The sequence below is a fragment of the Littorina saxatilis genome, linkage group LG15, assembly GCF_037325665.1.
Source record: "Littorina saxatilis isolate snail1 linkage group LG15, US_GU_Lsax_2.0, whole genome shotgun sequence".
NCBI classification, from domain to species: Eukaryota; Metazoa; Mollusca; class Gastropoda; order Littorinimorpha; family Littorinidae; genus Littorina; species Littorina saxatilis.
In genome coordinates, this window is record NC_090259.1 from 28,428,029 (window position 1) to 28,450,794 (window position 22,766).

A 22,766-nucleotide genomic window follows, 5' to 3' on the forward strand; every position below is an offset into this window, starting at 1 on the left:
ATAAACACTACCGATGGCGCGGGTTCACACATACCCATACTTTTAAAGAGTAGTAGTGATTGTAACTATCCCTCTGCCGACGGCGCGGGTTCTGCTACACCCATAATTACCAAAGCGGCGGAACAGTGTCTGTCTGCCTGTTTGTCTCCAAGAGACTGTCTGTCTCTCTGTTTGTCTGTCCGTATCTCTCTGTCTGTATGTCTGTTGTCAGTTGCTCTGTCTGTCTGTCTGTCTGTCTGTCTATCCGTCTATCTGACTGTCTGTCTATCTGACTGTCTGTCTCTGTCTCTCTCTCTGTCTGTCTCTCTCTCTGTCTGTCTCTCTCTCTGTCTCTCTCTCTCTGTCTCTCTCTCTTAGTCTCTGTCTCTCTCTCTTAGTCTCTCTCTCTGTCTCTCTTTCTTAGTCTCTCTCTCTCTCTCTTTCTTAGTCTCTCTCTCTCTTTCTTAGTCTCTCTCTCTCTTAGTCTCTCTCTCTCTTTCTTAGTCTCTCGCTCTCTTTCTTAGTCTCTCGCTCTCTCTCTTTCTTAGCCTCTCTCTCTCTTTCTTAGTCTCTCTCTCTCTCTCTTTCTTAGTCTCTCTCTCTCTCTCTTAGTCTCTCTCTCTCTTTCTTAGTCTCTCTCTCTCTCTCTCTCTTAGTCTCTCTCTTTCTTAGTCTCTCTTTCTCTCTCTCTTTCTTAGTCTCTCTCTCTCTTTCTTAGTCTCTCTCTCTCTCTTTTTTAGTCTCTCTCTCTCTCTCTCTTTCTTAGTCTCTCTCTCTCTTTCTTCGTCTCTCTCTCTCTTTCTTAGTCTCTCTCTCTCTCTCTCTAGCTCTTTCTTAGTCTCTCTCTCTCTCTTTCTTAGTCTCTCTCTCTCTTTCTTAGTCTCTCTCTCTCTCTCTTTCTTAGTCTCTCTCTCTCTTTCTTAGTCTCTCTCTCTCTCTTTCTTAGTCTCTCTCTCTCTCTTTCTTAGTCTCTCTCTCTTTCTTAGTCTCTCTCTCTCTTTCTTAGTCTCTCTCTCTCTCTTTCTTAGTCTCTCTCTCTCTCTCTGTCTTAGTCTCTCTCTCTCTTTCTTAGTCTCTCTCTCTCTCTCTCTAAGTCTCTCTCTCTCTTTCTTAGTCTCTCTCTCTCTCTCTCTCTTAGTCTCTCTCTCTTTCTTTGTCTCTCTTTGTCTCTCTTAGTCTCTCTCTCTCTCTTTCTTAGTCTCTCTCTCTCTTTTTTAGTCTCTCTCTCTCTCTTTCTTAGTCTCTCTCTCTCTCTCTTTCTTAGTCTCTCTCTCTCTTTCTTAGTCTCTCTCTCTCTCTCTTTCTTAGTCTCTCTCTCTCTCTTTCTTAGTCTCTCTCTCTCTCTTTCTTTGTCTCTCTCTCTCTCTTTCTTAGTCTCTCTCTCTTTCTTAGTCTCCCTCTCTCTCTTTCTTAGTCTCTCTCTCTCTCTTTCTTAGTCTCTCTCTCTCTCTCTTTCTTAGTCTCTCTCTCTCTTTCTTAGTCTCTCTCTCTTTCTTAGTCTCTCTCTCTCTCTTTCTTAGTCTCTCTCTCTTTCTTAGTCTCTCTCTCTCTCTTTCTTAGTCTCTCTCTCTCTTTATTTGTCTTTCTCTCTCTTTATTTGTCTCTCTCTCTATCTTTCTTAGTCTCTCTCTCTCTCTTTCTTAGTATCTCTCTCTCTCTCTCTTTCTTAGTCTCTCTCTCTCTCTTTCTTAGTCTCTCTCTCTTTCTTAGTCTCTCTCTCTTTCTTAGTCTCTCTCTCTTAAGTCTTTCTTAGTCTCTCTCTCTCTCTTTCTTAGTCTCTCTCTCTTTCTTAGTCTCTCTCTCTCTTTCTTAGTCTCCCTCTCTCTCTTTCTTAGTCTCTCTCTCTCTTTTTCTTAGTCTCTCACTCTCTTTCTTAGACTCTCTCTCTCTCTTTCTTAGTCTCTCTCTCTTTTTCTTAGTCTCTCTCTCTCTTTCTTAGTCTCTCTTTCTCTCTTTCTTAGTCTCTCTCTCTCTCTCTTTCTTAGTCTCTCAGTCTCTCTCAGTCTCTCCCTCCCCCTCTCCCTCCCCCTCTCCCTCCCCTGCAAGAGGTCGGTGAAGGGAGAAACTCGATGCAACCACTGAAGTAGCGCTGTGGGTTTCCCTGAACCCACCCCGTCGTTAGAGAAATAAACGGTAAAAACCCTCTTTCAAATGTATGGGTTCAGACAAACCCGCATCGTCGTTAGAGGAATAAACGGTAAAAACCCTCTTTCAAATGTATGGGTTCAGACAAACCCGCATCGTCGGGAGTGTGTAGTCAAAAGCGGCATCCGGCAAAGGTTAACATTGGACAGATCTAGATGTGGAACTATTCAGCACGTGTACGGGTAACGTCATGAAATCTAGTTTTTACGTCACGCGTTTGCCAAGATCTGCAGTCTTGGTGGGAGCAAAACAACGTATGGATTTGGAACATTGGAGAAAAAAAGTGAGTCACGTGTGGTGCAATACCTACACGTACGCGTACAGGTCTTTGCTACACGTTCGATCATCTAGAACACTGTATTGAATATCTTTTGATATGTTATATCAGCATGCGATTTCAGTCAGCTATTTCTATATGTCTTTCAGCTGAATATTCCCATGCCTGTAACACTCACACACACACATATTCCCTCTCTACCACAAATCTCCTTATCTATCAACAGTTAATGGTAGTACTGGTTATGGAAAGGGTGTGTCGAGTGGACGCTTGCTGCAGGTAAAGCTTAGGACTGGCGCTGGCTTTGACCGGTGAAACAGGCAGCATCCGTTTACCCCGAGGGGTCACAGGGGTGGGGTTAGAACATAGAGGGGTGGACATTTTCGTGACGCGATTCATCAAACACTTGCTGGACGTCATGACCTCTTGAGCGGCAAAGTCTAAGTGCTCCATCTGGGAATCCGACAGGATGGAGACAGAATCGACGTTGGAAGATAGCCTGCTGTTGAGGGATTTCTCGTGAGGTTTGGTGTCCGAGGTGCTGAGAAGGGATTGAGGCGAGAGGGGGGAATCCAGAAGGCTGGTTGACATGGAAACGCTGTCAGAACTGGAGCAGCTGACCAGCTGTTGCGCCCTCTTGTGGATCAGTTCTGCGCAGCGCTGCACGCGTCGGAAGTCTTGGCTGTCCCCTACACAAACACAAAGGGAGATGCTTTAAACTGTGTACACATGTGTCTTTACAATCTACTTCCTTCTTCATTTTGTCTTTTGCAAAATTGCTTGACAAAAAACAAAAAAAGGAAAGAAAAAAAGTTCAGTATGGAAATAATGTAAAGGTTTTGCAGCTCTAAACACAACTTATTGAAAATTATTAAGAATGTCAAGACATATGCTAGAGTAGCAAAAGTCCACAAAATTAAACTGCAGAGCTTTTTCTCTGACACCACTCTGCTTGTATGCTTCATTCTCTTGACAGCTGAAGAAAAGAGCAAGGTCTGCAATAAAAGAAAGCCTACAACCATGCCTGCCATGTACAGTGCCTCCATGTGTCAGCACCATATACAGTACACGACAATAAATAGGCCAGCCAGCAATAAATCAAAACTACTACTGCGGCACTACTGAGTATACATAGTTAGCATACTGTATAAGGCACAATAAATGAGTCCATTACATTTCCACTGAACTATAAACTACCCGACAGCATTCTAGTGACAAAACCTTACCTGTCACTCAGCAGAGGCTCTGTACACTGTATCAGGAGATTGGCCGTTTCAGCCAAACTTGATACGTGTGTGAGCAATGCTTGTATTCTTAATTTCATTACATTTTCTCTGAACTACAAACTACCCGACAGCGTTCTAGCTCAAGTCAGGGACAACACCTTACCTGTCAGCAACGGCTCTGTACACTGTATCAGGAGATTGGCCGTTTCAGCCAAACTTGATACGTGTGTGAGCAACGCTTGTAACCGCCGATAATTGGCGTGGAAGAAGCTGGGGTGGTCAGAGAGAACAGAAGAAGTGGATTCCCTCCCCTCAGTGACAGTGAAGCTCATGTCTATCTCCACCTACAAGCGTTAGAGTAAAAGCCCCGTAATGCCACAAGCAGGGTGAGTACATGGGATGGGGGCGAGTTGGTGGGGAAGGGAGAACAGTGGAAACCCTATTTTAAAACCTTGAAAAATCTGAGAAAATCGGGTCTCAAAAAGGAGGGAGTCTTAAAATGGGGTAAATTTACAGAGGTTAGGCACACAAAAAAAATATAGTCTGTTTACGGTAACATAGGCAAAAAAAATAGGGTCGGTAGGTCGGGATTTTTTTTCTACCTTTTCCCCCCCTAAAATACATATTTTTAAGTTATTTTGCCAAAAAACAAAGACTTTTTTTTCTTCCCCCCCAAATGCCAAAAAAAAAGTCAAGGGACGCGCGAAAAAAATAGGGTCGGTCGGGATACCGTAAACAGACTATTTTTTTTTGTTGCCTTATGAACAGAACAGCTGAGAAAACAGGGTCTTACAAGGGAGGGAGTCTTAAATTGGGGGGTCTTAAAAGGGGGGTTCCACTGTATTGAGGCAAAGCAGATAAACTTAGCTCTATTTTCTACTAAATGAAAAATATAGATATACATACATGTACATAACTAGTACTAGTAGCAAAAAGTCTGCATATAAACAAATACCATGGGGTATGAAAACTCTACCAATAGTACCATACACATTTTTCTAACCCTTTTGTTACTCTTCCTTGTTTAAGGCGGGTTTTCTTTTTGTATTGTATTGTATGGGGAGATTTATATAGCGCTTAACGTTCTTGAAGCGCTTTACATATTCTTCTTCTTCTTCGTACGACGGTTGTGTCAGACTCGGAATCTGGAGGATGCCATGAACATGGACGTTCTTTCCAGGTCCTCCAGTGCTCCCCACATTTTGGTCCTCAGATCTGTTGGGTCAGGCCATGTCTGGATCCGCAGTTGGTCGAGGAGGGGACATGCTTGGAGAACATGTTCTGGAGTCTGATCTCCCTCTCCACAGTCACATGTGGCAGACTCTGCTACACCTATCCTCCTTAGGTGTGCTTTGAGGCAGCAGTGTCCAGTGCGGAGGCGGAAGATGATAGCCTGCTCAGCACGGCTTAGGAGATGGAGGGGGTCTTGTTGTGGCTTGTAGCCAGAAGTTTTGTTGGTAAATTTCTCTTTCCATCTGTGTTTTATGAGGGTCTTTGCCTCTCGATATGACTGGCAGTGGTTTGGCTGTTCCATCTTGCTGCCATTCTTGGCGAGCTCGTCTGCCTTCTCGTTACCAGAGATTCCGCAGTGTGCTGGTATCCACTGAAGGACGACTGTGGACTTCCTGGCGAGGGTGCTGATCTGGTGCTTCAGCTCTTCCAAGGCTTTACATATTAATTTTTGCCGTGTGAGATGGAATTTTTTACACAATATATCACGCATTCACATCGGCCAGCAAACCTCAAGCCTATTAGGGCGAGCATTCACCTTTCACGGCCTTTATTCCAAGTCACACGGGTATTTGGTGGACATTTTTAGCTATGCCTATACAATTTTGCCAGGAAAGACCCTTTTGTCAATCGTGGGATCTTTAACGTGCACACCCCAATGTAGTGTACACGAAGGGACCTCGGTTTTTCGTCTCATCCGAAAGACTAGCACTTGAACCCACCACCTAGGTTAGGAAAGGGGGGAGAAAATTGCTAACGCCCTGACCCAAGGTCGAACTTGCAACCTCTCGCTTCTGAGGCAAGTGCGTTTATCACTCGGCCACCCAGACCCTTTCAGACAGAACATTCATTAAATCTTCTGGCAAAACCATAACACCCATGAAATGTATTCAGATTTCCATTTCGATAAGATTATTCACAAACAGCATTACTTATTCAATTATTGCATCATGAACGTTTTAATCTTGACGACTACTAGCTCATGCAAGGGTACATTTCCCTTTGTTCATAGAATAATTTTAAAAAAATCTACAGACAAAAAAGCAGGTATAATTTGTTTGTGTAAATTGTAAGGCAAGTAAACAGACAATGACAGCTCTTCTCTGATTCAAAGCAGTTCTAGAAACCAAACCTAATTAGACATAAGAAAGAGAATAGTTCAGCTATAAGCAAAATAATAAAAATTAGTACAGCCTACACCCTCAAAATCTAAAAGTGAAAGAATAAAAAAATATTGCAATGGCTATATAAGAATTATTTTTGAAAAGAACCCCGAAAAGAGTAAAAATAAAACCATCCCCAAAAAAACAGAATAAAAGCAAAACAAGGATGAGTTTCTATGTCAATAAGTGACAGATCTGATATGGTGAGTTTCCACAGGAAGGACTGTGATTGTTTAATTAGTTTAATTATTTAATTAGTTGCATCATGAGTCGAGTCTGTCTGGTTATTTCCCTCACCAGCAGATATCTGTTGTTAAAACAAAATAGTCGAACCTGCCCTGACGACCACCTGCCCTTTATGACCAACCCGAAAGGATCCAGAAACAAGAAGGGCAAAGCCCATACGACTCACATGCTTGACCTAAACCTAGCAATGACATCATACACTAAGAACTGCTTTACACATTTTTCCTACCAAAATACATGTGACCTTGACCCAAGGTCAAGGTCATCCAAGGTCATGCAACACAAAGCTGTTAATTCAAGACATAGGAAGCACAATGGTGCTTATTGGCTCTTTCTACCATGAGATATGGTCACTTTTAGTGGTTCACTACCTTATTTTGGTCACATTTCATAAGGGTCAAAGTGACCTTGACCTTGATCATATGTGACCAAATGTGTCTCATGATGAAAGCATAACATGTGCCCCACATAATTTTTAAGTTTGAAACAGTTATCTTCCATAGTTCAGGGTCAAGGTCACTTCAAAATATGTATACAATCCAACTTTGAAGAGCTCCTGTGACCTTGACCTTGAAGCAAGGTAAACCAAACTGGTATCAAAAGATGGGGCTTACTTTGCCCTATATATCATATATAGGTGAAGTATTCAATCTCAAAAACTTCAGAGAAAATGTGAAAAATGTGAAAAATAGCTGTTTTTTAGACAACATTTATGGCCCCTGCGACCTTGACCTTGAAGCAAGGTCAAGATGCTATGTATGTTTTTTGGGGCCTTGTCATCATACACCATCTTGCCAAATTTGGTACTGATAGACTGAATAGTGTCCAAGAAATATCTAACGTTAAAGTTTTCCGGACGGACGGACGGACGGACGACTTGGGTGAGTACATAGACTCACTTTTGCTTCGCATGTGAGTCAAAAATGCACACCTGTATATTTCATCTCTCCATAGCGACCAGCTGTCCATAACAACCCCTTTTGTACGGTCCCTTGGGTGGTTGTTACTGACAGGTTCAACTGTACGAGCAGAGAAAGTGAGAAAAGCACCAACCTGTACTTCCTGACACGCCTGAAGCAGCACCCTGGTACACATGACAGTTTGACTGACGTCCTGACACACACGGCTCACCTCCTGTCAGGATAACGATAAGATATATAGTGACGTGACCCTCATGGAAATTAGGGTTGCTTTCTCCGCGGGAAAAGCAAGCTGCCATACAGCACTACCATGGTGTGTCAACCGATTCCGGCTATACCGTTCGTACGCTGAATGTTTTCGTTCACACAGCGTCATTTTCGGCACTTGGTTGAGGACACCGTGACTACCCTTTATTCTGTTTTTCCTGCATGAGTGTGTTCATGTTTCCGACCCCTGAGACTTTCGCTGTGAACTTGGGTTCTTTCTCATGCACTTGCGTGCACACGGGGGTGTTTGGACACTAAGCCGAGTCTGCACTAGGTTTTCATTCCCTCCCCGAACATGGGGGACGAACCCACACTAATAGTGACAACTGGTTTCAAAGCTAGTGCCACTACTAACTGAGCTATCTCCCCTCAATCGAGGTAAATGGTAAAAGCCTCCCAAAGTTGCCGAGCACAAATTTACAATGACAAAGATAATCCACCTACATCATTTTGTGAGTTTCTTGTTGTATGCATTAAAAGCGCTTATGTCCCTTTGTGCAGAGGACTACAATTATGGTCATAAACAGGGCTAACCTGAAAGGCCAGGGTCCACGGCGGCGCCCCCCAGAAGCTGAGGCTTTTTTGTATCATCTTGTAGGGACAAAAAACAAAGTTTAAATTTAGGAAACCGGATTTTCGGGTTTTCAAAGACCGGATTTCTGACGAGAACCAGAAAGGTGTTAGCCCTGCAATTATGGTCATACCTGAGAGGAGGAGGTTGTTGACAGTGTCTCTGCCTGTGTCTCGCAGTGCTCAAGTGTTCTCAGACCTCCTTGCAGCGTTCTATCCAGCAGTTTGTCACAGCCGCTGAGAAACGCCTGGCACACTTCTGAGCTTAGCTGTGGACACAGATATAAGGCATTCAATCGTTTGCTTGTTTTCATACCACAAGACTGTGATCTTGAAGGTAAGATGAAGGAATTGTCATGATACTGCACATAATTATTAAAAAAGAAGGTAATTTAAAGTTTAAATGTCCTCAACACACATCTAAAAGTAGCAGACCTCTAAAATGAGGCACATCTTCTGGGGAACTGATACATCACTTATTAACTGCAGCTAAAGCCTGCAAGTTGAATACCGGCACGGTTGGCCTAGTGGTAAGGCGTCCGCCCCGTGATCGGGAGGTCGTGGGTTCGAACCCCGGCCGGGTCATACCTAAGACTTTAAAATTGGCAATCTAGTGGCTGCTCCGCCTGGCGTCTGGCATTATGGGGTTAGTGCTAGGACTGGTTGGTCCGGTGTCAGAATAATGTGACTGGGTGAGACATGAAGCCTGTGCTGTGACTTCTGTCTTGTGTGTGGCGCACGTTATATGTCAAAGCAGCACCGCCCTGATATGGCCCTTCGTGGTCAGCTGGGCGTTAAGCAAACAAACAAACTGCAGGTTGAATGCTGAAGCTCAATGTCCTACTGACTCGGCCTTACCAGAATGATGAATCATGCTCACATTTTATAACTTATAAGCAGTCTTCTTCTTTGTTCATGGGCTGAAACTCCCACCATCTTTTACGTGTATGACCGTTTTCATCCTGCCATTCAGGCAGCCATACACCTCTTTCGGGGGATCTATAAGCGGTAACAAGAAGAGCAAACGCTCGATCGAGTCACTTTCGCAGTTCTGAATATTATATGAGGCATCAGATGGACAGGAAGAAATTGCTATTCACAACACAATGAGTCACGTTCACATAAAATTTGAGCCCGGTCACTTTTATAGTTTCCGAGAAAAGCCCAACGTTAAGTTGTGTGTTGCCGAACAGAAAAGGCTAGTTATCTCCCTTGTTTTTCTGATAACGTTCGTAAAAGGCTACAGATGTAAATACTTTGATGTAAAGAATAATCCTACAAAGTTTCAATCACATCCGATGAACTTTGTCAAAGATATAAAATGTCTAATTTTTCCTTTGACGCTGACCTGTGACCTTGAAAAAGGTCAAAGGTCAACGAAACCATCGTTAAAGTGTAGAGGTCATTGGAGGTCACGACTAAACAAAATATGAGCCCGATCGCTTTGATAGTTTCCGAGAAAAGTCCAACGTTAAGGTGGTGTCTACGGACGGCCGGCCGGCCGGCCGGCCGGACAGACTAACACTGACCGATTACATAGAGTCACATTTTCTCAAGTGACTCAAAAACAGCACCATAGGGTACTGAATGTTGAAAACACTACAAATTTTGCAAAAAGTACATGCAGAGATGCTGTAGGGGTAAGTTGGTGGTTGTTTGGGGTAGTTTGGCAGACCATATCTATGTACCTGTGAAGAAGTAGAGTCTTGTGTATACTGCTCTAGACGCACGATACGTGTCTTGGTGGCAAGAGAAAGCTGGCCGCAGGTACGACACACGTTTAGCACCTCGTCTGACAGCTTGGCCGCCGATTCCTGTACCAGCGTCACCAGGTCTGTCTCGTAACCCTGAATGTGTCACACACAAAATAATACCAGAATTATACATAGCAATAGCGAACAGAATTATACACAGCAAAGACTGACACAAGACTAGGTATGCATAGCAATAACAAACAGAATGATACATAGCAAAGGCTAAAACAAGTTATCAATCAATCAATCAATGAGGCTTATATCGCGCATATTCCGTGGGTACAGTTCTAGGCGCTCTGCAGTGATGCCGTGTGAGATGAAATTTTATACGGCCAGTAGATTGCAGCCATGTCGGCGCATATTTACCTTTCACGGCCTTATTCCAAGTCACACGGGTATGGTAGACAATTATTAACTGTGCCTAAGCAATTTTGCCAGGAAAGACCCTTTTGTCAATCGTGGGATCTTTAACGTGCACACCCAATGTAGTATACACGGGGGGTGGTTCGGACACCGAAGAGAGTCTGCACACAAAGTTGACTCTGTGAAATAAATTTCCGCCGAACTTGGGATCGAACTCGCGCTGACAGCGGCCAACTGAATACAAATCCAGCGTGCTACCAACTGAGCTATATCCCCGCCCCAAGTTATGCATAGCAATAGCAATAACAAACAGAATGATACATAGCAACAGCTCACAGAGTTATGCACAGCAACAGAGCTCTACCAGAAACAAGCAAAATGTTTCAAAATCAAAAGAGATGAAACTGCATGGTTTAAAGTTAAAGTCATACAAAGTATGCATTCATAAAGATCAACATTTTCAGTTTTCCCACTTGAATGCAATCCTTTTTTTCAGTAAAAAATACTTGTTTGCTTTTCAAACAAACACATCATTCTTAATACAAATTCAAAGTTACCTTAATCGGCTTAGACTGTACATTTACTGCAACCTGATTGGATCGACAAAAATAATAAAAATATGGACAAGAAAGTGACATTTCCAAACATTTTTTAATCACAAAGAGCAACGCAACAATAAACAAGTCGCATAAGGCGAAATTACTACATTTAGTCAAGCTGTGGAAATCACAGAATGAAACTGAACGCACTGCTTTTTTTTTTACAATGACCGTAGTCCGCCGCTTGTGCAAAACGGAGTGAAACTGACGAGCCTGTTTAGCGCGGTAGTGGTTTTGCTGTGCTGCATAGCACGCTTTTCTGTGCCTCTCTTCGTTTTAACTTTCTGAGCGTGTTTTTAATCCAAACGTATCCTATCTATATGTTTTTGGAATCAGGAACCGACAAGGAATAAGATGCAATTGTTTTTAAATCGATTTTGGAAATATAATTTTGATCATAATTTTTATATTTTAAATTTTCAGAGCTTGTTTTTAATCCAATTATAACATATGGATATGTTTTTGGAATAAAAAAATGATGAAGAATAAGATGTTTTTGGATCGTTTAATAAAAAAAATAATTTTAATTACAAGTTTCCGATTTTTAATGACCAAACTCACTCATTAGGTTTTAAGCCACCAAGCTGAAATGCAATACCAAACCCCGGCCTTCGTCGAAGATTGCTTTGCCAAAATTTCAATCAATTTGATTGAAAAATGAGGGTGTGACAGTGCCGCCTCAACTTTTACAAAAAGCCGGATATGACGTCATCAAAAGTATTTATCGAAAAAACCAAAAAACGTCCGCGGATATCATTCCCAGGAACTCTCATGTCAAATTTCATAAAGATTGGTCCAGTAGTTTGGTCTGAATCGCTCTACACACACACACGCACAGACAGACAGACACACACACACACCACGACCCTCGTCTCGATTCCCCCTCTATTTTAAAACATTTAGTCAAAACTTGACTAAATGGAAAAACAAGCACCAGCATACCTTAAGCAGGTGAGACACGTGAACCCCCACTGTGTGCACCTGTTCAGTGAGCTGTGTCAGGAGGTCGCGCACCAGTGGAGCGTCACGGTCAAAGGCGGCGGCCCACAGTGAGCAGTGAGTGGCCAACAGCTGCAGTCCACTGACCAGCTGCAGGGGAGGGTAAGGCGGCCGTCTGCTCTCTGCACAATTAGTTTGTACATTTTTGATCAAAATCTGTCAACCAGTGATTTTGCACAAAAAGTATTGAAACATCACCCGTGAGACTGGTTAATCTGACAATGAAGTAAATGCCATGCACAACAGACAAATTCACAAAATAACTCTGTCAGGTTTGTATGGGTCGTGAAAGAGTGAATGCCCTTGCTTTTTACTCGGACAAACATTGGATGGGCTAATCACCAGCGAGGTGTGTGTCAGAAACACGTGGACAGGAGCACGTGTGAAGTTATTTGTCGGAGAAAAAGCAAGGGCATTCACTCTTTCACAACCCATACAAACCAAACAAAGTTATTTCTGAAAATCGTCTCTTCTGCTATTTTTTTCTATGGTGAACATCATCTGTGAGTAAACCACAACCTGCACATGGGAACTCCTGATAACAAGACAGTATATGTGCTACGCAAAGCCAGCTACCACAGGCTCTCAGACAAAAAAAAATCAAACAGAAAACCTTACAAACTGAGATAAAGAAAACAGACAAAGACGTACTAAACATTGGATAAAAGTTTTGTGCCCTTTTAAAAAAAACAAGAGGCGAAGCCATCAAGGCTCACGTAAGAAATCGACAAACAGTAACACAAACTCAATCACTCCGTCACACATACACACACACACACACACACACACAGAAAGAGCATAGGTGAAACTGTGCAAGAAAGCGAGACACTAGATCTAGATCTGTCTGTCTGCATGTAGCCTACTTACAGGGACACGACTGCCAACAGAGTCTCGGCCCGCTCAAAATAATAATGACCGAGACTTTCAGTACTTCCTTCGCGTGACGTCTAACCCTCTTACGTCATAATGTGACGTCAATGTAATGTGACGTCTTCAAATGTTAGAGTTTCTACCACAGACATACACACGCACACACACACGCACGCACAGACAGACAAAGTTACGATCGCATCGGCTACACTTACGTGAGCCAAAAAATCATAAAAAAATCAACATCAAACAAACCAAAACATTTCTCTACTACAGTGGAACCCCCCTTTTAAGACTCCCTCCTTTTTAAGACCTTGTTTTCTCAGATTTTCTGTTCATAACCTGTGTAAAATGACCCCCATTTTAAGACTCCCTCCTTTTTAAGACCTGATTTCTCAGATTTTTGGAGGTCTTAAAAGGGGGGTTCCACTGTACCTGAAGAAACTGAGGATGTGCATTCCGGGCCATCCAGTAAGGCTGCTACGCATGACTTGAGCATGTGACAGTCCCACAGAATTTTGTCTGCCACTGTCTCTTCAAAGCTCAGCTCTGCAAGAAAATGGAAACACACTATAGCGTGAGCAACAAAATCTCTTTCCCTCACCCCGTACCTAATGCTCTGAACATACAAGAGTCGCCCTCATTGCAAAACTGTGTGTAAATATTGATTTTTTCATCTGAATCTGCACATAAAGTTGACCCGTGATTTGTTGGGGTGCCAAACACATTTTCTTGAATTACTGACAAAAAAACAGGTCTTGTGTGTATCAACCAACGCAAATCACTCACAGTTGGAGAAACCCCTAAACATGTTAGAATGTACAGCTTTTTTGTCAGGAAATCTGGCTTGAGAACCTCCCTCCCCTTCTAAAGCTTCATGAGCCTTTCATTAGCTCCAGAGTTCCCATCATTCATCCTTGAAAACTTTGAATAAGAAATGCAACTACCTGACAGACTCACCTTAGCAATACTAGTTCTAGTATACACCTTTTAACCATTTGGGCCTAATTTTCATGATATGCCAAAGGTTTGTAAATGAGGAGTTCCCCTGTAGCACCAGTGACCTTGAAATTTAATGGATGTCATAATTCTTCTTTTTCTTCGTTCATGGGCTTCGACTCCCACGTTCATTCATGCTTTTAGCACGAGTGGATTTTTACATGAATGACCGTTTTTACCCGGCCATTCAGGCAGCATACGCCGATTTCGGGGGAGGCATACTGGGTATTTTCGTGTTTTTATAACCCACCGAACTCTGACATTGATTACAGGATCTTTTCTGTGCTCACTTGGTCTTGTGCTTACGTGTACACACGAAGGGGGTTAAGTCACTAGCAGGTCTGCACATAAGTTGACGTGGGAGATCGGAAAAATCTCCACTCTTAACCCACCAGGCGGCAGCGACCGGGATTCGAACTCACGACCTCCCGATTAGGAGGCCGACGTCTTACCACCACGCCACTGCATCTGTCGGATGTCATTCAAACTTTGTGAACAAAAAAGGATAAAAAAAAAAAGGCTATAAGAATACCCAATATGAGAGTTCCAGCTGCAAACCCTAGTGAGAACATTCTCAGTGTTGTTGCCAGCCTAAGAAGACAATAGGTCCTTTGGACCTCCCTAAAAAAAAAACAATAGGTCCAAATGTCCTGGCTTTAAAAAAAACAATAGGTCCAAATTGTACCGCCATACCTTTGATACATGCAAAATAACCTACAGTCCGGAGTTTGTTTTCTTGCCTTCTAAAGGTTCTATTTTAGTTTTGTCGCTTACCTCCGGTTCCTCCTCGCTCATTTCATTTTCAAGTGGTGTTTTGGCTTGAGTCTGTTTGAAATTGAACGCTGCTAGTGTTTTGTGCCCTTCAACCGGCTTTAATTTCTTTTTCGGCGGCATGTTTATCGATCAGCAATCGACGAAAAAAATCGTCTAACAGAGTAGCATCCCTTTGGCTGGATTGGGTCGACCTATTTACCGGAAACAACGAAAATAGCGAAACAATTAGTAGATTATATGTGTTTGCAACTTTTTTCAAGTTTGTTTGCACCTTTGTTACAATTGTTTTTTTACAACTTTGTTGCAACATTTAGCAACTTTTTTTTGTGCAACATTTTCAGGCCATTCGCGTTTTTCCCTATCCTTCTTATTCTTAACCTGTTTCAAGTCCTTTGGCATTGCTTTGATGTCGCTTCCTAGTTTTAATTGTTCATAAACTTTGCGAGGAGAAAGAGCCTGACATTCCTGGCCTACCCTTTCCAATACAGTGCCCGGTGTGCGAATGTAGGGATCCTGCCTGATCTTCGCATTACCATGCGTAGTATTATATTGATGAACTTTCCGCTGTTTGCGCCGTTTTCGGTAAATAGGTCGGGTATTTCCGTAAACGCAGTCTCGAGTGTCAATGACGACAAACACGGACTCGGCACCGAGTGCATTTTCACTCGTAGCGAACATGAACATTTCGATCAGGGTTTGTTTTCCGACTTTGCAACTCCCGTTCCATTCATTGCAGACCTTGTCCGCCTTGTACAAATATGTATCGGTCAGTTGACCACCAAAACGTACAAACTATCGGTCCATCGACCGGACAAGGCTAGGTCCAATGCGTCAAATCAGAAAGGAATGCGTCAGAGACCGAAGACCGAGGCCTGGCAACAACACTGCATTATATTTTATTGTGAGGCAAGTCAAATATTTTCCTTTTTAACTACAAACAGTCCAAATACTTACCATTCAGCTGGTCCATGACCGAAGACACCATTTTTCGACAAGCCTTATACACAGATACATCTGCGTCCATCATAGACGAGGACAATCCAAAAGAAGCTGCAATTACACAAAGACAGATAATGCTCAGTCATGACACATGGAAATGGTTAACATGAATAAAAGGTCCCACATCAATTTAAAACTTTACATGAAGCCCCGGTGTCTGTTCGGCTAACAGCCCATAAAGTAACCATTTCAGCACTGACCCAAGCCGACCCAAGCCGGTCCCTAGCCCATTTCAGGTCTCCTCTAGCAACCAGCAGTCTACATCCCCCCCCCCCCCCCCCCCCTGCATTTTTATTTTTATACAAAGCCGGGTTTTCCCGTGTAACATGCCCCTAATTGCTTTGCCGTGAGGGAGTAAAACTTACATTTTCTTCTTCTTAAAACTTGACATTGCAAGCACTACATTAAACACCAAGATCCTTTCCTCCGAGTCGTACAGGACAAATCCTGTACATTACTCATCACAAACTTCTTCCAATTTTGTTACTGGAGTTTTCACAAGCATACAATCAGTAGTCAGCTTTAGAGAGCTACCATCCATGTTTGCAGAAAAAAAAGCTCCTTTGGAAAACTAGTTACTTTGCAACCATTTTTGAAGTTTGAAATTGACGGAGTTACTTCCCATGTCATGGGAGGCAAAAGAGTTTGAATATCAAAATGACAATAACGGAAGCCAGAAAGCAGTTTTGTCAGCCACCCCCCCCCCCCCCCCCCACACACATTTTGATTGAGGTAACATGACCAACAAGAAGGGCAAAGCCCATACGACTCACATGCTTTACACATTTTTCCTACCAAAATACATGTGACCTTGACCCAAGGTCAAGGTCATGCAACACAAAGCTGTTAATTCAAGACATAGGAAGTACAATGGTGCTTATTGGCTCTTTCTACCATGAGATATGGTCACTTTTAGTGGTTCACTACCTTATTTTGGTCACATTTCATAAGGGTCAAAGTGACCTTGACCTTGATCATATGTGACCAAATGTGTCTCATGATGAAAGCATAACATGTGCCCCACATAATTTTTAAGTTTGAAACAGTTATCTTCCATAGTTCAGGGTCAAGGTCACTTCAAAATATGTATACAATCCAACTTTGAAGAGCTCCTGTGACCTTGACCTTGAAGCAAGGTAAACCAAACTGGTATCAAAAGATGGGGCTTACTTTGCCCTATATATCATATATAGGTGAGGTATTCAATCTCAAAAACTTCAGAGAAAATGGGAAAAATGTGAAAAATAGCTGTTTTTTAGGCAACATTTATGGCCCCTGCGACCTTGACCTTGAAGCAAGGTCAAGATGCTATGTATGTTTTTTGTGGCCTTGTCATCATACACCATCTTGCCAAATTTGGTACTGATAGACTGAATAGTGTCCAAGAAATATCCAACGTTAAAGTTTTCCGGACGGACGGACGGACGGACGGACGGACGACTCGGGTGAGTACATAGACTCACTTTTGCTTCGCATGTGAGTCAAAAACTGGGCAGGTATACCCAGGTAGGTAAAAACTTGTGGGAGTGTGTGTGTGTGTGCGTGCGTGTATACATGTGTGTGTGTGTGCGCGCATTTAAACAGTTGGAAAAAAAAGTTAGGGTCTGCAGCATAAAAGAGGGTTGGATAGGGTCACCATAGCCAGGAACATTTTCTCGGCCTTACCTCTCTTGGCGGCAGGTGAAGCCGTGGCGGAAGAGTTGAGCTGTGAGACGCGTGAACCCAGACTGGTCACAGGGCTCTTGTGGAACCCAGTCCTACCACCAGACAAGGAAGCAAGAAAGATGAAAACCTACAATGACAGGCACTAGGCTGTGTGACAGTGCACAACACACACAGTGAAGCCCCCCTTTTAAAGACCTACAAGAGGCGAAGCCATCAAGGCTCACGTAAGAAATCGACAAACAGTAACACAAACTCAATCACTCCGTCACACATACACACACACACACACACACAGAAAGAGCATAGGTGAAACTGTGCAAGAAAGCGAGACACTAGATCTAGATCTGTCTGTCTGCATGTAGCCTACTTACAGGGACACGACTGCCAACTAGTCTCGGCCCGCTCAAAATAATAATGACCGAGACTTTCAGTACTTCCTTCGCGTGACGTCTAACCCTCTTACGTCATAATGTGACGTCAATGTAATGTGACGTCTTCAAATGTTAGAGTTTCTACCACAGACATACACACGCACGCACATACGCACGCACGCACAGACAGACAAAGTTACGATCGCATAGGCTACACTTACGTGAGCCAAAAATCAGTGAAATCTGGTCTTAAAAACAAGGGAGTCTTAAAATGGAGGTAACATTACAGAGGTTATGAACAGGACATAAAAAAAAGCAGGGTCTGAATAGGGGACAGGGAGTCTTAAAACTAGGGGTCTTAAACGGGAGGTTCCACTGTAATCCAAACCTGCACAAATCTCAACTCACTGAGCAACCCAACATGGGCAAGGTTTGTCTCCTTGCTTGAACAAAGCATACAATTAACAGATTTATTAACATCGAGAGACAGTGATGGCGCTACTAGTATTTTTTCAAATCGGTACGCAAACTTTTATGATGCAAACAGTCCAGAAAAAACCGGTAGGCTGGTCATTGAAACCAGTAAGAGTCCAACTCAGAGTACTGGTTTTGTTGTTTTACCAGCGAAAAAAACGGTAGTTCTAAAAATCAACCAGTAGGTCATACCGGCAGACAATTTTGTTCCGGTATTTTCTCGTTTCAACCGGTAAAATACCGGTAATTACCGGTTAACGCCAATGCTGGAGAGAGCTCTTAACAAGAAAAGGAGGTATCAAAACAAAAACAAAACAAATCTTACACAACAGGGGAGTTGCTGGGGGAGAAATTCTCCTTCTCCCAGGTGTCATCAGGGTCGTTGAAAACTTCGTCGTCGTCTGTTGAGTTGTCACCATCATTCTGAAAAATTAAGTATACCGGTACTGTATTCTTTAATTCCAAGAGTACACGCATGAGTTATTGGCAAAAGTTTGTGACAGACGCTTCATAATTGGCTTCGATGCAAGTTTTGGTATCAACATCTACCCAGCAAGTAAGTGCTCAGATGCACCAACATCAGGCATGGGAATTTAAAAAAGTAAAAAAGGCTGACATTTTGTAAGTAATATGAAAGTCGACGGCGCAAAGCGCCTAGCCTTACTAGGGGGGTCCGGGGGCATGCCCCCCCCCCCCCCACACCACCCCCGGAAAAATGTCTCCAAAGAACCCAAATTGTGCAATTTGGTGTCATCTGAGCTCCAAGTTTGCCATTAAATTCAGTTTTCAGAACCATTTTTGCCTCCCCAGTTTATTTTTTCGGCGGACACTTTTGCTTTTTCAGTGGAACGAAAATAAAAACCGGCGGAAATTTGCCTTTCGGCGGACAATTCCCATGCCTGCAACATGATCATGTGTTTCTTTCTTCTCTTTTCCCTTATTAGACTCAAAACACAAAGACTTCATTTTGCTTACCAATGATAAGGACAGATGATTAGCAGTGTCAGATTTTAAACATAAATCACTCCAAGAGTCAGTGAATAACATTTTGCACTAAAATTCAACATTAAAACAATTTTCCATGTCTCTGGCCTTTTCATCTGTTAATCACTCTCTCAATTCCTCTCTCCCTCTCTTTCTGTTCTGTCTTTACAAAAAAAATATACATACAGGGATGGCCAAATCATCAATGATCGCCAGGGGCGAGTAAAAAATCCACCGGGGCTACTAGAAACTGCCTGGCAACTCGCCTGGCTGCCCTGTGAACATTCGGGTCCAATGCAACCCTTTTGGTTGTAATATCGAGTTTCAAAGCCACATAAACACTGCAGATGCTGCAACTGTGGTATTTACCGGGCCACCAAAATTTTTAGCGGGCTAGTAACTTTCTTGAAGTTACTCGCCCGGATTGCGAGTTAAAATTTTGAGATTTGGCCATCCCTGTATACACACACACACATGGCAGACAGACAGACAGACAGACAGACAGACAGACAGACAGACCGACAGACAGACTGACAGACACACACACAAAAGCACACACACAAAAACACACACACAAACACGACAGATAGACACACTGACAGACACACACAAAAGCACATGCACACACACACACACACAGCAGACAGACGTACCTGGTAGAGGTCCCTCATCTGCACCACCTTCTCCTCCAGCTTGGCCACTGTCCAGTGAGTGCAGATACCGTGGTGTGCGTTGGTCACCTTGATCAGCGTCTGTGTCCCCCCACCACCCCCCTCACTCTCTTCTTCATCGTCAAGGTCCTCTCGGCTGAACAACTGCAATCATATTTGGTACACTTTAGCAGGGCCACCACACACAAAAAGTAAACAAGAAGAGCAAACGCTCGATCGAGTCACTTTCGCAGTTCTGAATATTATATGAGGCATCAGATGGACAGGAAGAAATTGCTATTCACAACACAATGAGTCACGTTCACATAAAATTTGAGCCCGGTCACTTTTATAGTTTCCGAGAAAAGCCCAACGTTAAGTTGTGTGTTGCCGAACAGAAAAGGCTAGTTATCTCCCTTGTTTTTCTGATAACGTTCGTAAAAGGCTACAGATGTAAATACTTTGATGTAAAGAATAATCCTACAAAGTTTCAATCACATCCGATGAACTTTGTCAAAGATATAAAATGTCTAATTTTTCCTTTGACGCTGACCTGTGACCTTGAAAAAGGTCAAAGGTCAACGAAACCATCGTTAAAGTGTAGAGGTCATTGGAGGTCACGACTAAACAAAATATGAGCCCGATCGCTTTGATAGTTTCCGAGAAAAGTCCAACGTTAAGGTGGTGTCTACGGACGGCCGGCCGGACGGCCGGCCGGACAGACTAACACTGACCGATTACATAGACTCACTTTTGCTTCGCATGTGAGTCAAAAAACGGAAAGGCCAGGGTCCAGTTTTACTTTAAGAAATCGGATTTTCCGTCGAGAACCGGAAAGGTGTTAGCCCTGCTTTAAAAAACAAATCCAATGATGTAAAGCTACAGTGAAATCCCCCTTTTAAGACCTTAAAAAAACCTCAGAAAATCAGGCCATAAAAAGGGGGAGTCTTTAAATGGAGGTAAATTTACAGAGGTTATGAAGAGAACATCTGAAACAGCAAGGTCTTAACAGGGAGGAAGTCTTCAATCGGGGGGGGGGGGGGGGGGGGGGGGTCTTAAAAGGGGGGTGCCACTGTAAATCGACAAACAGTAACACAAACTCAATCACTCCGTCACACATACACACACACAGTAAGCATAGGTGACACGGTGCAAGAGTGCGAGACACTAGATCTAGATTTGTCTGTCTGTAGCCTACTTATGGGGATACAACTGCCAGATGGCCAGATCGACACTGCGCTTTCGACAGCGCTTCCTCGCGCAGACACTGGAAACACGCTGTGCAGATTAACCTGCAGGAAATCTCCTTTGGTATCTTCTTTATCTATTTTTCTGGAGCTACGAAACCGAACAATGTGAAATCGTCTTCTCCGAATCGGCGAACTGCAGCTCGGTGATAACTTGTATCTATACCACAATCCTTCACGCGATCTGACCTAACCTTGACCCCTGACCTGGTCTACATACCACACACGACACAAACCAGTCAGCTGTTTTTACCCCCCCAAAACCCGTTTTCTTTGGATACACACTTTAACTACATAAACCCGCCAAGGACGGTCCCAAGCCCGGCTGAAAAAGGAGGAGGGTTGGGCGTGGGGTTAGCACCCCCACCCTGCAAAAACGACTTCGCTACAGAAACGTCAACAACATGTTGGCGGCCCATACCCTGACAGGAGTGACGGGCATTGATTGATTGATTGATTTAACTACATACGTGCCGACAAAATGTTGATCATTGCTTCAATACTTTGAAGATGTTGCTTGAATAATAACCAGGTAAAATTAGTATTTCGGTGTTCAGTCAAATGTTAAAGTTTCTACCACAGACATACATACATACGCACGCACGCACGCACAGACAGACAAAAGTTAGCATCACATAGGCTACACTTACGTGCGCCAAAAATGTATCCATTCCATTTTAGATAAGCAAATATCTGAGAAAATTATGTCTTAAAAGAAAGAGAGTTTTGGAATGGTGATCAATTTGAAGACATGACAAAGACAGAATCCAAGAAAAAAAGGTCTAAAAGAGAGGAACTCTTCCAACAGAGGGTCTACAAACGGAGATATTACTGTACCATCTACAGGCATGAAAACTGAAAAAAAATAAAATACTGAAAACAAAATTCGAAGGCGCGTAGCGTCAAGTTTCGCAGGTGCGTAGCGCCATGTTTCGCAGGCGCGAAGCCTTCTAGGGGGGTCCGGGGGCATGCCCCCCCGGAAATTAGTTTTTTCAAGGGTGCAATTTGGTGCAATCTGGGGCTATCTGAGCCTTAAAATTGGATTCAAACATGGCCCCAAAACTATTTTACTATAACTATGACTAGGGAAAAAAATAAAAATAAATAAAATAAACGGAAAAATACGGAAAATTAAAAAAAAAAACGGTTTATTTTTTTCAAAAATACGGAAAATACGGAGAATTTTCATGCCTGCATCTAAAACCATAGGTGGGATCACCGCTTCATGGCCTCTACTTATAGAACCATTCCAAGGGTTTTAAAACACAGTTTTGCATGTGTTTTGCTCTGTTTTGGTCAAGACAAGCGGTTGAGTTTTGATTCTGCCTTGTGGAATAAAGTAACACACGCTCACCAGATTCTTCTTCAGGTACTGGCTGATCTTGTTTGCCTCCCGCAGTAGCAGAGCCACCTTGTACAGATCTTTGCGAATTCCTGCACACGACAACCCTTCCCCTCGTCGTTTTCTTGTGGGCGTGGTACACATCTCGGCACGACGCTGTCGCACCTCGTCTAATCGCAGGGCAGCCTTGGCTCGCTCCGCCTCAAGCAGCTCCAGGATTCGTGACTTGTTGTTGACCAGATCTAAGCTCACCTGATGGACAGAGCACACACAATTTGGTGAGCACAGCTTGTGTGTTATAGACAGACATAGAACACTTTATTATCTCAAGAAGAGAAACTCAGGTGTGGTGAACCACAGTATCAGACAACACACGGCGGGGATGTAGCTCAGTCGGTAGCGCGCTGGATTTGTATCCAGTTGGCCGCTGTCAGCGTGAGTTCGTCCCCACGTTCGGCGAGAGATTTATTTCTCAGAGTCAATTTTGTGTGCAGACTCTCCTCGGTGTCCGAATACCCCGTGTGTACACGCAAGCACAAGACCAAGTGCGCACGAAAAAGATCCTGTAATCCATGTCAGAGTTCGGTGGGTTATAAAAACACGAAAATACCCAGCATGCTTCCTCCGAAAACGGCGTATGGCTGCCTAAATGG

The 22,766-nt window shown here is 43.2% G+C and overlaps 1 protein-coding gene across 1 annotated transcript in view; it reads right to left on the minus strand.

The window, feature by feature from the left end:
* The window catches only part of LOC138949003 (kinesin-like protein KIF14), a 57,850-nt gene that overhangs the window by 4,753 nt on the left and 30,331 nt on the right, over positions 1–22,766 (minus strand). The window contains exons 19-30 of the mRNA XM_070320697.1: positions 22,126–22,365; positions 19,528–19,689; positions 18,216–18,313; positions 17,046–17,137; positions 15,336–15,431; positions 13,044–13,157; positions 11,682–11,860; positions 9,712–9,870; positions 8,158–8,292; positions 7,320–7,400; positions 3,791–3,971; positions 2,265–3,090 (exon numbers count right to left, since the gene is read on the minus strand). Of these exons, the coding sequence (XP_070176798.1) occupies positions 2,621–3,090; positions 3,791–3,971; positions 7,320–7,400; positions 8,158–8,292; positions 9,712–9,870; positions 11,682–11,860; positions 13,044–13,157; positions 15,336–15,431; positions 17,046–17,137; positions 18,216–18,313; positions 19,528–19,689; positions 22,126–22,365 (2,007 nt within the window). The 3' untranslated portion in view covers positions 2,265–2,620. The remainder of the gene's footprint in view (positions 1–2,264; positions 3,091–3,790; positions 3,972–7,319; positions 7,401–8,157; positions 8,293–9,711; positions 9,871–11,681; positions 11,861–13,043; positions 13,158–15,335; positions 15,432–17,045; positions 17,138–18,215; positions 18,314–19,527; positions 19,690–22,125; positions 22,366–22,766) is intronic.